An 11,666-nucleotide genomic window follows, 5' to 3' on the forward strand; every position below is an offset into this window, starting at 1 on the left:
TGTGCGTACACGGAATCCCCAGGAAATCCGTAATACCCCCACACGCAAGTTAAAACCCAATAAAATCTTAATCTCCCTCTATTAGTCCCTGGAGATGATCTCTTTGGGGAATGCCCAGAAGAGTTTGGAGAACGTTTGTGGATGGTCGTATCTCCAGCAGAGGGAGCAGAGTCACGCCGAGCAGCACGACCACACCATCTACCTGACCAGGCAGGAGTTCGGCCCCTCCGGCATGCAGGGTACTTCTGCTAATACCTCCACTAATACTACAAGTACTACTACTAACACCATCCATCTGACCAGAGAGTCCAGCACCTCCAGCATGCAGAGTACTGCTGCTGATACGACCACAAACACTACAAATACTAGTAGTAACACCATCTACCTGTCCAGGAAGCAGTTTGGCTGCTTGGGTATGCAGGGTACAACTCCTAATAGTTTTACTAATAATAAAAGTGCTACTACTTACCCTGTGTACTCAACTAGGTGGGAGTTTGGCCTCTGGTATGTAAGGTACAATTGCTAATACTACTACCAACAACACTTAATCTACACTTCAATCTACCTGTGCAGGAAGGAGTTTGACAGGTTGCACTAGTAATACAAATGCTACTGCTAACATCATTTACATTACTAGATAGGACCTCTCCTGCAAGTGAGGTACAACTGCTAATACTACCATTAATACTACAAGTACTATTGCTAAAACGATTTACCTGACAAGGCAGGAGTTTTACCTGTCCGGCATGCAGGGTACTACCACTTCTACTGCAAATACTGCTAACACCACCTGCCTGATGAGGTCCTGACCTCTGACCTGTTGATCTGTCTCTGCAGGTTATGCTCCAGTTAAAGGAATGTGTCATTTGCATCGGAGTTGCGTCCTCGTTTTTGAGGACGGTTTTTCCTCTGCCTTTGTAGCTGCCCATGAAACAGGACACGTGTGAGACACACAAACACAAACACTACATAAATAAATGCACATTTGTTGGCCGTATTAGTAAAAATTTCACATTTTAGAAAATTAACAACCTCAAAATGACTCTCAGGTGAAAAGATGATAGACTGTATCAACAAGAACTGACTCCCAGGTGTCCATCTGAAGACAGTAATTGATTTTAAGGTTGTCTGTCTGTCTGACTGCCTGTCTTTCTGTCTATCTGTCTGTCTGTCTGTCTGTCTGTCTCAGCTTAGGGATGGAGCATGACGGTGAGGCCAATGATTGTGCTGATGATGTGCCGTTGGGCAGCATCATGTCTCCACGGGTTCAGGCCACCTTCCATCGATACCACTGGTCCAGATGCAGCTGGAGGGAGCTGCACCAGTACCTGCAGTCAGTACTACTACTACTACAACTACTACTAGTAGTACAACTAGAATACTTACTGTTGTGTGAATATATTTGCTCTAATTCCACATCAGACATCCACCCAACACAACGCATGTCAGCCAAAACCTCTGTCTGTCTGTCTGTCTGTCTGTCTGTATGTTTGCCTGTCTATCTCTTCAGTACCTATGACTGTCTCCGTGATGACCCGTTCAACCATGATTGGCCGGCTCTGCCTCAGCTGCCAGGGTTTCAGTACTCTATGGATCAACAGTGTCGCTTTGACTTCGGACCAGGATACAGTCTCTGTACTGTAGTAAGTCTGTCTGTCTGTACCCAGACCATCTGATGATAGGTGACCTTTGTCCTCTTTCAAACCTTTATAGTTTTTTTGTTTTTTTTAGTAACACAACCAGCATCATTCAGTAACTGCTTGAAGATTAAATTGATGTGTTTTCGTTACCTTAGAATGGGACTACACTACTAGATGCCACTAAATCCTGGTGACCAGTGCCTGAATTGGACCAAAAAAGGGTGCCAGTACCTAAATTCAGCACAACCCTAAACACAACATAACCCTAATTCTTTTGCCATTCTCACAAAAAACACAGGTTTGCTGACCTCGGTGGTGGGTATGGCCATGCTCACCAGTGAGAGGCTCCAGATAGTTTGCAACACAGAACCATTTGGGAAGTCGCTGTTGGAAAGTGCAGGCTCTTTTAAAAAAACAACTCTCCCGGTGATTGGATAAACCATCTGTCTATCAATGAACCATATAACATTGTCAAAGAAGAGAGAAAAGCCTTCAGTGTCGTTCTTTGTTCTTCTTTCAAAAAGAAATACTCTCCAGTTCTGAGGGAACTGATGCTAGCAGCAGATGCGCTAACCTCTTTAGCTGCCACCATTGTTGTTTATCTATCTTCTGGCTTCACTTACGCCTGTACTGCCAGTACTACAGAGGATGCTGATTAGTCTGGTACCACTGTAATTTGGTCACACATATTAAAGACTGGCAAGATAGATTATCTTGTGATCTTGCAAATCCAGCTTCCTCACAAGGATAATTCAATTCAATTCAATTCAATTTTATTTGTATAGCGCCAATTCATAACAGAAGTTATCTCAGGACACTTTTCAAATAGAGCAGGTCTAGACCGAACTCTTTAACATTAATTACAGAGACCCAACAGTACCAAATAAAGCACTGGATAACATATAAATAAAACTCTAAAAACCACACAGAGGACAAGATGAGGAAACTATTTAAGTGTGAGTAGATCCTCCAAATGGAACAATTTAAATTGAACCCGGGATAAAGGCGTTCTGAGACTGATGTGTGCAGATGTGACCTGCTGACGTGTTTTTGGGTAGGAGGCCAGCACCACATCTGTTCAGGATGTTAACTGTTTGATGATATCACACATAAAGCTTCCCCAGGAGGAAGATGTACATGAGCACATAAGATCAAATGTATCAGCAGTCTTTAATCTGAGGGCGTCTCTGTTTCCAACATTTCAACATGATGATGAAATTATTTGTTGTCACAGGTCCTGTTTTGTTGAACAGATCCATGTTTCACAGTTTCTCTCAGGTTTGGTTCTGATTGTTTTTATTTTGGCTCAGATGGAAGAGGTCAGAATCTGAGGTTTTATGAGAATTTTTAGTGAACACTGTCTCTCACTGTGTTTTGTGCTGTTGTTTATGGTCTGTTTTGTATATATATATAGATATATTTTGACATATTCTACATATCTTTGTGTGTCTCCAGTACACAACACTTGAGCCCTGTAAACAGCTGTGGTGCAGCGACTACAACAACCCGTTCTACTGTAAGACCAAGAAAGGTCCACCACTCGATGGGACAAAGTGTGGACCGGGGAAGGTGAGGACCAGTGTTGCCACAGTTACTTTGAAAAAGTAATCTGATTAGTATTAGTGATTACTGCTTTAAAAAGTAACTTAGTTACTTTACAGATTACTTGATTTTAAAAGTAACTAAGTTAGATTACAATTAAATTTTTCAATTCAATTTTATTTGTATAGCGCCAATTCATAACAGAAGTTATCTCAGGACACTTTTCAAATAGAGCAGGTCTAGACCAAATTCTTTATAACATTATTTACAGAGACCCAACAGTACCACCATGAGCAAGCACTTGGCGACAAGGGCAAGGAAAAACTGCCTGTTAAAAGGCAGAAACCTAGGACAGATCCTTCGGCTCTAGGTGGGTGGTCGTCTGTCTCGACCAGTTGGGGTGAGAGAGAGAGAGAGAGAGAGACAGACAGACAGACAGGTGCACAGCAACAACAGTATTGTCAATGGCAATCTAGCAGGACCATGGCAGGAGGCTCCACCAGGATCGATAACAACCTCCGAGACGAGAAAGCACAAGAACTTCGGGGAAGAAGTGAAGTTAGTAACATGCATTAATGGAACAGGAATGAGTGCAGAAAGAGAGAGGAAGGGAGGAGCTCAGTGCACCATGGGAAATCCCCCGATAGTCTAGGCCTATAGCAGCATAACTAAGGGATGGTTCAGGACTCACCTGATCCAGCCCTAACTATAAGCTTTATCAAAGAGGAATGTCTTAAGCCTACTCTTGAATGTGGTGAGGGTGTCTGCCTCCCGAACCACAACTGGAAGCTGGTTCCACAGGAGAGGAGCTTGGTAACTGAAGGCTCTGGCTCCTGTTCTACTTTTAGAGACTATAGGAACCACAAGTAGCCCAGCAGTCAGAGAACGTAGTGTTCTAGTGGGGTAATAGGGTACTATGAGCTCTTTAAGATATGAAGGAGCCTGACCATGAAGAGCTTTATAGGTGAGGAGGAGGATTTTAAATTCTATTCTACATTTTACAGGGAGCCAATGCAGAGAAGCTAGTACAGGAGAGATGTGATCTCTTTTTCTAGTTCTTGTCAGTACTCGTGCTGCAGCGTTCTGAATTAATTGGAGCGTTTTAATGGACTTATTGGGGCAACCTGATAATAAAGAGTTGCAGTAATCCAGCCTTGAAGTCACAAATGCATGGATTAGTTTTTCTGCATCTGTCTGTGATAGTATGTGTCTAATTTTTGTAATATTACGTAAATGAAAGAAGGCAGTCCTAGAGGTCTGCTTTATGTGGGAGTTAAATGACAAATCCTGATCAAAGATAACTCCAAGATTCCTGACAGTGGTGCTAGAGGCCAAGGTAATGCCATCTAGAGTAACTATATCTTTAGACAGTGAGTCTCTAAGGTTTTTGGGGCCAAGAACAAGAATTTCGTTTTTTTCTGAGTTTAACATCAGAAAATTGCAGCTCATCCAGGATTTTATGTCCTTAAGACATGTTTGTAATTTAGATAATTGATTAATTTCATCGGGCTTGATTGATAGATATAACTGCGTATCATCTGCATAACAGTGAAAGTTAATGGAGTGATTCCTAATAATGTTGCCTAAAGGGAGCATATATAAAGTAAATAGTATTGGTCCAAGTACAGAACCTTGTGGAACTCCATGACTAACTGTAGTATTTATTGAAGATTCATCGTTAACATGTACAAACTGCGAGCGATCTGATAACTATGACTTAAACCAGCTTAGTACATACATTCCTTTAATGCCAATTTGATGCTCAAGTCTCTGTAAAAGAATATTATGGTCAATGGTGTCAAATGCAGCACTAAGATCTAATAATACAAGTACAGAGACAAGTCCATTGTCAGAAGCAATCAGAAGGTCATTATTAACTTTAACCAGAGCTGTCTCTGTGCTGTGATGAACTCTAAATCCTGAATGCAAATCCTCAAATAAACTATTGTTATGTAGAAAGTCACACAACTCTTTGGCGACTACTTTCTCCAGAATCTTAGAGAGGAAGGGGAGGTTAGAGATTGGTCTATAGTTGGCTAAAACCCCTGGGTCAAGAGTGGGCTTTTTAAGAAGGGGTTTAATTACAGCTACTTTAAAGGACTGTGGTACATATCCTGATAATAAAGAAAGATTAATCATATCCAGTAAAGAAGTGCCAATTAAGGGAACAACTTCTTTAAGCAGCCTAGTTGGGATCGGGTCTAGTAGACAGGTTGATGGCTTCGATGAAGAAATGATTGAAGTTAACTGATGAAGATCGATAGCAGAAAAACAGTCTAAATATATATCTGAGTTTACATTGACAGAAGTCCCTGAACTTGGAGAGCCACTGATAACTGTTGATGGCAGTTGGTGATTAATTTTCTCTCTAATAGTAATAATTTTATTATAGAAGAAGCTCATGAAGTCATTGCTACTTAAGTTTATGGGGATATGTGGCTCAATAGAGCTGTGGCTCTCTGTCAGCCTGGCTACAGTGCTGAAGAGGAACCTAGGGTTATTCTTATTTTCTTCTATTAGTGCTGAGTAATAGGCTCCTCTGGCATTACGGAGGGCCTTTCTATAAGTTTTAAGATTATCTTGCCAATTTGAGCGATATTCTGATAATTTGGAAGAGCGCCGTTTCCTTTCAGATTTCCTAGCTACTTGTTTTAACTGGCGGGTTTGGTGGTTATACCACGGTGCTATTCTCCTATGTTTTAATAATTTCCTTTTTATAGGAGCGATAGAGTCTAATGTTGATCGTAGTGAGCCTGCAGCACTATCAACAAGATTATCAATTTCAGAGGGACTAAAGTTGTTATAGGATTCTGTTAAATTCAGACATGGCATTGAATTAAACACTGAAGGAATCCCCTCCTGAAATTTAGCTACAGCACTGTCAGATAGACATCTGCTGTAGGAAGTTTTGCCTAATGGCTTATAATCTAATAGTATGAATTCAAAAGTTATTAAATAATGGTCAGATAGGAAAGGATTATGTGGGAAGACTATTAAATGTTCAATATCAATGCCATATGATAAAACAAGGTCAAGAGTGTGATTAAAACAATGAGTTGGTTTATTTACACTCTGACAGAAGCCAATTGAGTCTATTAATGATATAAATGCATTACTAAGGCTGTCATTGTCAACATCCACATGAATATTAAAATCACCTACAATAATTACTTTATCTGATTTAAGGACTAAACTTGATAAAAACTCTGAGAATTCAGATATAAAATCAGAGTACGGTCCAGGAGCACGGTACACTATAACAAATAGAACTGGCTGCAGTGTTTTCCAGTTTGGGTGAGAAAGACTAAGAACAAGGCTTTAAAATGAATTATAATTTAGTTTAGGTTTAGGGTCCATTAAAACGCTCGAATCATATATGGCTGCCACTCCACCTCCTCGGCCTGTGCCTCGAGGAATGTGAGTATTAATATGACTGGGGGGGGTGGATTCATTTAGGCTAACATACTCCTCGTGGGACAACCAGGTCTCAGTAAGACAAAGTAAATCAATATCATAATCTGATATTAATTCATTCACTAAAACAGCTTTAGAGGACAGAGACCTGATATTTAACAGTCCACATTTCATTCTCTTATTTTGTACTACTGAGGAGTTGGTTTTAATTTTTATTAGATTTTTATGTTGAACTCCTCTTGTTTTTATTTCTTTAAATAATTTAGGTGGTCGGGGGACAGACACAGTCTCTATGGGGTTTTGGGTGGGTGACTGTTCTAAAGAAAGCGCAGAGAAGTGTGTAAGACAGCAGCTCTGCTTCCTGGTCCCAACTCTGGACTGTCAGGTTTTAGAGATAAACTTCGCCATATTTCTAGATAAGAGAGCCGCTCCATCCAAAGTGGGATGGATGCCGTCTCTCCTAATCAGACCAGGTTTTCCCCAAAAAAGGCTTCCAGTTATCAATGAAGCCCACATCGTTTACTGGACACCACCTCGACAGCCAGCGGTGGAATGACGACATGCGGCTATACATCTCATCACTGGTCACATTGGGGAGGGGTCCAGAGAAAACTACGGAGTCCGACATTGTTTTTGCATAATTACACACCGACTCCACATTAATCTTAGTGACCTCCGATTGGCGTAAACGGGTGTCATTACCGCCGACGTGGATAACAATCTTACTGTATTTAGGTTTATCTTTAGCCAGCAGTTTTAAATTTGATTCAATGTCGCCCGCTCTGGCCCCAGGGATACATTTAACTATGGCTGCTGGCTTCGCTAACTTCACGTTTCTGACTATGGAGCTGCCAATAACCAGAGTTGGTTCCTCAGCGGGTGTGTCGCTGAGTGGGGAAAATGTATTAGAGACATGAATGGGTTGGTGGTGAACTGTGGGCTTCGGCGTTTTAGTCTTCCTTCGCTCAGTCACCCAGCCTCCCTGTCTTCCCGGCTGCTCGGGAACTACCAGGGGAACTACCGGGGGAACTACCGGAGGAACTACCGGGGGAACTACAGATCTAACAGAAGCTACCTTTGGTCGGACCGCACCGGCTACTGGGGGCTGGCTAACTATAGCGGCTAAAGATATCTCTGTGGTGCGGTCCGTTCCTCTAACTCACTAAGCCTCGCCTCCAGCGCAGTAAATAAACTACACTTAATGCATGTACCATTATCATTAAAGGAGGCAGAGGAATAACTAAACATCTGACACACTGAGCAGGACAGAGGAGAGGGAGAGGGAGAAGCCATAGCTAACTGCTAATGCTAATGAAGCTAGCGTGTATGAAAAACTTTGAAAGTAGTGAAAAGTCACTAAAAGAAGGAGTAACTCCGAGTGTTTAGGTAGAACTAGTCTACGTTTAAATGTTAAGCAGGAAAATAACCGCTGTAACGAGTAAAACTAATGTATATTTAGCGTTCACTGACAGAGCTAGAGCACCAAACAGTGTACACAGAGCAGGAAGTAAACCGGAAGTGAGTCAGTACGCTTACCGTAGCACGTCACCAACCGTATGCAGGTCAACAAATGCATGGATTAGTTTTTCTGCGTCTGTCTGTTATAGGAAGTGTCTAATTACAAGTTACTTTATTAGTTACATTAAGTAGCTGCCGACAACACCCCCGCCGCCTCAACATAAAAATGACAACCAGTTTTGCCAACACTCACTTTATTGGAAGTGCATTTTTAACAGTAACGTCAACAATGTATCTCCTGACAGTTTTTATAAAAATAAAATGACATAAAATGTCTTTCTTGACTTCACTTAACATAAATACTTGTTTTTATAAAATATAAAATAAAGACAGTCTTTCTTGACCTGACATATTTAATGGTTAACACTAATGGCAAAACTTACTATTTATAATCTACATTGTTTATAAATGTAACTATTAAATTCTTTTTAACATGTTTTATGAACATTGTACCTGTTGTTCACAGCATTAGAGCAGCAAGGAGTGGTTTTACAAAACAAAACAAGTGTATAACACGACACGTAGGCTGATATCATGTCTACTTTTGTTACTTTGGCCTAATCTTATGTTGTAATCGCATGTTATGACTGAAACAGTGGAGTGGGGTGAGTAAACCAGTGGTTGTACCTCATTAACAGAAGCTTCTCAAACCTTTTGTCAGAAAGTCTATTTCTTCTAGGCGTGAGCACCAAACCTCCCAGACTGAAAAGCCGCTCCACAGGAGCACTTGATGGGGTTGGAGTGTTATACTTCAAGAAAATTTTCTTTATATTTGGAAACTGATGCAGAATCTGAAGGTCATAGGCTGACCTCAGGTAGTCAATCACTTCATTTTCTGCAGAATAGGCACTCTGCTGTCAGAAGCTCTTTTACTCGCTCCCTCCTACCTGCATCTCTCAGCCATCGGAGTTTGAATTTTGGACAACTGACAGCTGCGAGAAGAGCTTCTTTGTCGTCCAGCACACTGGCAAAACGAGTCTCGATAGCCTGAAATATATAATTGATATGTTTATGCCTACAAGGCCTACTATTTATTATGTCATTGAATTACTTGCAAACCATGCCTAATGTGGGATCAATATTATGGATTTAATTTTGTTTTAGGTTACTTACTGACATTTGTATTTGTTTTAATCTTCTTTTGCAATGATAATGAATATTCTGTTCCATGTTCATGAACAGTGTGATGCAAGAAATTAGAAAATGAACTATCTTAAAAGATGGAACATACCTGCACTATGGCATCTGGAAGGCCTGCAGTCATCCTGGAGAGGTCAGGTCATCTTTCACAGCCATGGTCTTCAGAACTTCAAGTGTGGGTAGTGAAGTCCCATAAGAACAGTCGCCTTGTAAAATGTCCAGTGCTGCAGTTAGGGGCTTCATGGCGGTGCAGTACTCATGCAGGAACTGATACTCTTTGTCTTTGAAGCACTTAACTCCCAGCTTGGTGCACAGAGTATTCAGCTCACTCATGGGGATTTCTGCAATTCTCTTTACAGCATCAAAAAAGGAGTTCCACCATGTGGATGTTGGTACCAGGAGCTTTCTTTTGCTGACTTCCTCCACTGTTTCTGATGCAAGGGTAGATCTACTTGATTTGGTCCAAAGAGCTGTGCATTTTGCTGTGCTGCTCCTATACACAGCCTTGCTCTCTGCATTGGAAGTTAAATATTTCTCCACATCATTTATGGAAATGAGGTTGATGGTGTGTGAAGCACACCTGTGGTGTGGGGGAAGTGACAGCTTCCCATCACTTTCATCCTCAGCTGAGAGGATTTCTGACAGATCTAAAAAAGTGACATCATCATCTGTGGGGGTGGACTCTCCCTCCTCTGTCTCATCATCGGACTCTGTGACAGGCTGATAAACTTTAAATGCCTTGACAAAGTTGGATCCATTATCAGTCACTGTAGCAACTACTTTGTTGAGTAGTCCATATGAAGAGTGAATGATTTCGATTTCGGCACCAATAACATCACACCTGTGTTTACCGCGAATTCTCCTACATGCCAATGCAGCCTTGTTGTGCTCTAATGTGGATCTACTGATCCAGTGGAGCGTTACTCCCATATAACTTCTGTTGTTAGCAGTCCAAATATCCGCGGTAGTTGACACAAAGTCAACCTCATTCAGCGCGGCCTTCAGATTTCTCTCCATCACTGCATACTGCTTCTCCATGTAAGAAGAAAATGCTGTTCTGTGAGGCATCTCGGCATTGACAGTAGTAGGGATCTTGTTTATTATGGCACGAAACGAGGGCGAGTCAACCGTGTTTAAGGGCAGTGTAGAAACTTCAAGGATCACACTGACTTTGGAAATAACTCCGGTTTATTGACGAACACAAAACTGAGTGAGACCGAGCCGACATTAGTATCACAGTATTACGGAGCAATGCAGAACAAGGGGGCACGGTGATTGGCTTAGCTGTCAGACACACCTTCAGGTACGGTGGCTCACATTAAACAAACAGTGCATCATTTAGCCAAATGATCTACATCCTTTCCCTTAAGCTCACACCTCTTATATCAAACAGAATAACACTGGGAAAATGACAATAAAGAATATTTCTTTCTCGCTGCGTTGTTACACGAGTTTCAATAAACAATCCATTACCGATATACCTGGCTAAACTCAATACAGCAAATTAAGGTGGGTGAACACTTAAATCCACGTCAACACATATGCATATCGTAATACTACCACCATACTGTGAGCGCATAAATGAAAGAACCTGGCGCAAGTATCCATTGAACATTACATTTCAAATACTGGTAACTGATTATTTAAACTGCATTCCTGGCAGGATACTTTCACTGCATATATTTTGACTTTGGTCTGCAAGTGCGTCCTGAGCGTGTTATGTATTGTGTGTTTCTGTTCTCACTGGGGAAGTGTGCTGTGGGCACTGGCCGGGGTGGGGATGTGTGTTTTGGGTGCATGGCGTTCAGCTCTGGTGTTTGTGGTATGGGGGTTGTACAGTCCATTGTGCAGGGACTAGAGTTCTGAGAGTCCGGGTCATCTGCATGAAGCAGTGGTGGTGTTGGCTCCGCAACAGGAAGAATGTGGCGGCGGTTCCTCCTGTATGTTCCTCCGTTGGACTGGATGACATAAGAGCGTGGCTCCTGGCATATCTCCTTCACAGTCCCAAGTTGGTCATATCCTTTAGGGGTCTGCATACGCACCACTTGTCCCTCTGCCAAAGGTTGTAGTGGGAGACTCGACTTGTCGTAGTGTCGTTTCAGAGTGAGTGAGCCTAATGTTGTATCACGGGGAATGTTTCTGAGGTTCAGAAGATTGAGGAAAACGTCGGTTCCATCTCGGTGAGATTTCTCCATCAACTGCTTGGCACTGCGGACCGCTCTCTCTGCAAGCCCGTTCGACTGGGGAAATTCAGGGCTGCTAGTGGCATGGATGAAATCCCATTGTTTGGCAAAGTCTTTAAAATGCTGACTGGTGTATTGTCTAGCATTGTCAGAGAATTCAATTCAATTCAATTTTATTTGTATAGCGCCAATTCATAACAGAAGTTATCTCAGGACACTTTTCAAATAG

General features: G+C 41.8%; 1 protein-coding gene and 1 long non-coding RNA gene across 2 annotated transcripts in view; one reads left to right on the plus strand and one right to left on the minus strand.

Annotated features, from left to right (window-relative positions):
* LOC127360438 (uncharacterized) overlaps nt 1-4,893 on the minus strand; it is a 28,955-nt gene extending 24,062 nt beyond the window's left edge. Inside the window, exon 1 of the long non-coding RNA XR_007883746.1 lies at nt 4,130-4,893. This is a non-coding gene — a long non-coding RNA (uncharacterized LOC127360438). The remainder of the gene's footprint in view (nt 1-4,129) is intronic.
* LOC127360379 (A disintegrin and metalloproteinase with thrombospondin motifs 2) overlaps nt 1-11,666 on the plus strand; it is a 35,443-nt gene that overhangs the window by 14,676 nt on the left and 9,101 nt on the right. The window contains exons 7-11 of the mRNA XM_051394772.1: nt 86-239; nt 838-943; nt 1,190-1,333; nt 1,511-1,643; nt 3,096-3,209. Coding sequence (XP_051250732.1) covers nt 86-239; nt 838-943; nt 1,190-1,333; nt 1,511-1,643; nt 3,096-3,209 — 651 coding nt within the window. The remainder of the gene's footprint in view (nt 1-85; nt 240-837; nt 944-1,189; nt 1,334-1,510; nt 1,644-3,095; nt 3,210-11,666) is intronic.

The sequence above is a fragment of the Dicentrarchus labrax genome, unplaced genomic scaffold, assembly GCF_905237075.1.
Source record: "Dicentrarchus labrax unplaced genomic scaffold, dlabrax2021, whole genome shotgun sequence".
Taxonomy (NCBI): domain Eukaryota; kingdom Metazoa; phylum Chordata; class Actinopteri; family Moronidae; genus Dicentrarchus; species Dicentrarchus labrax.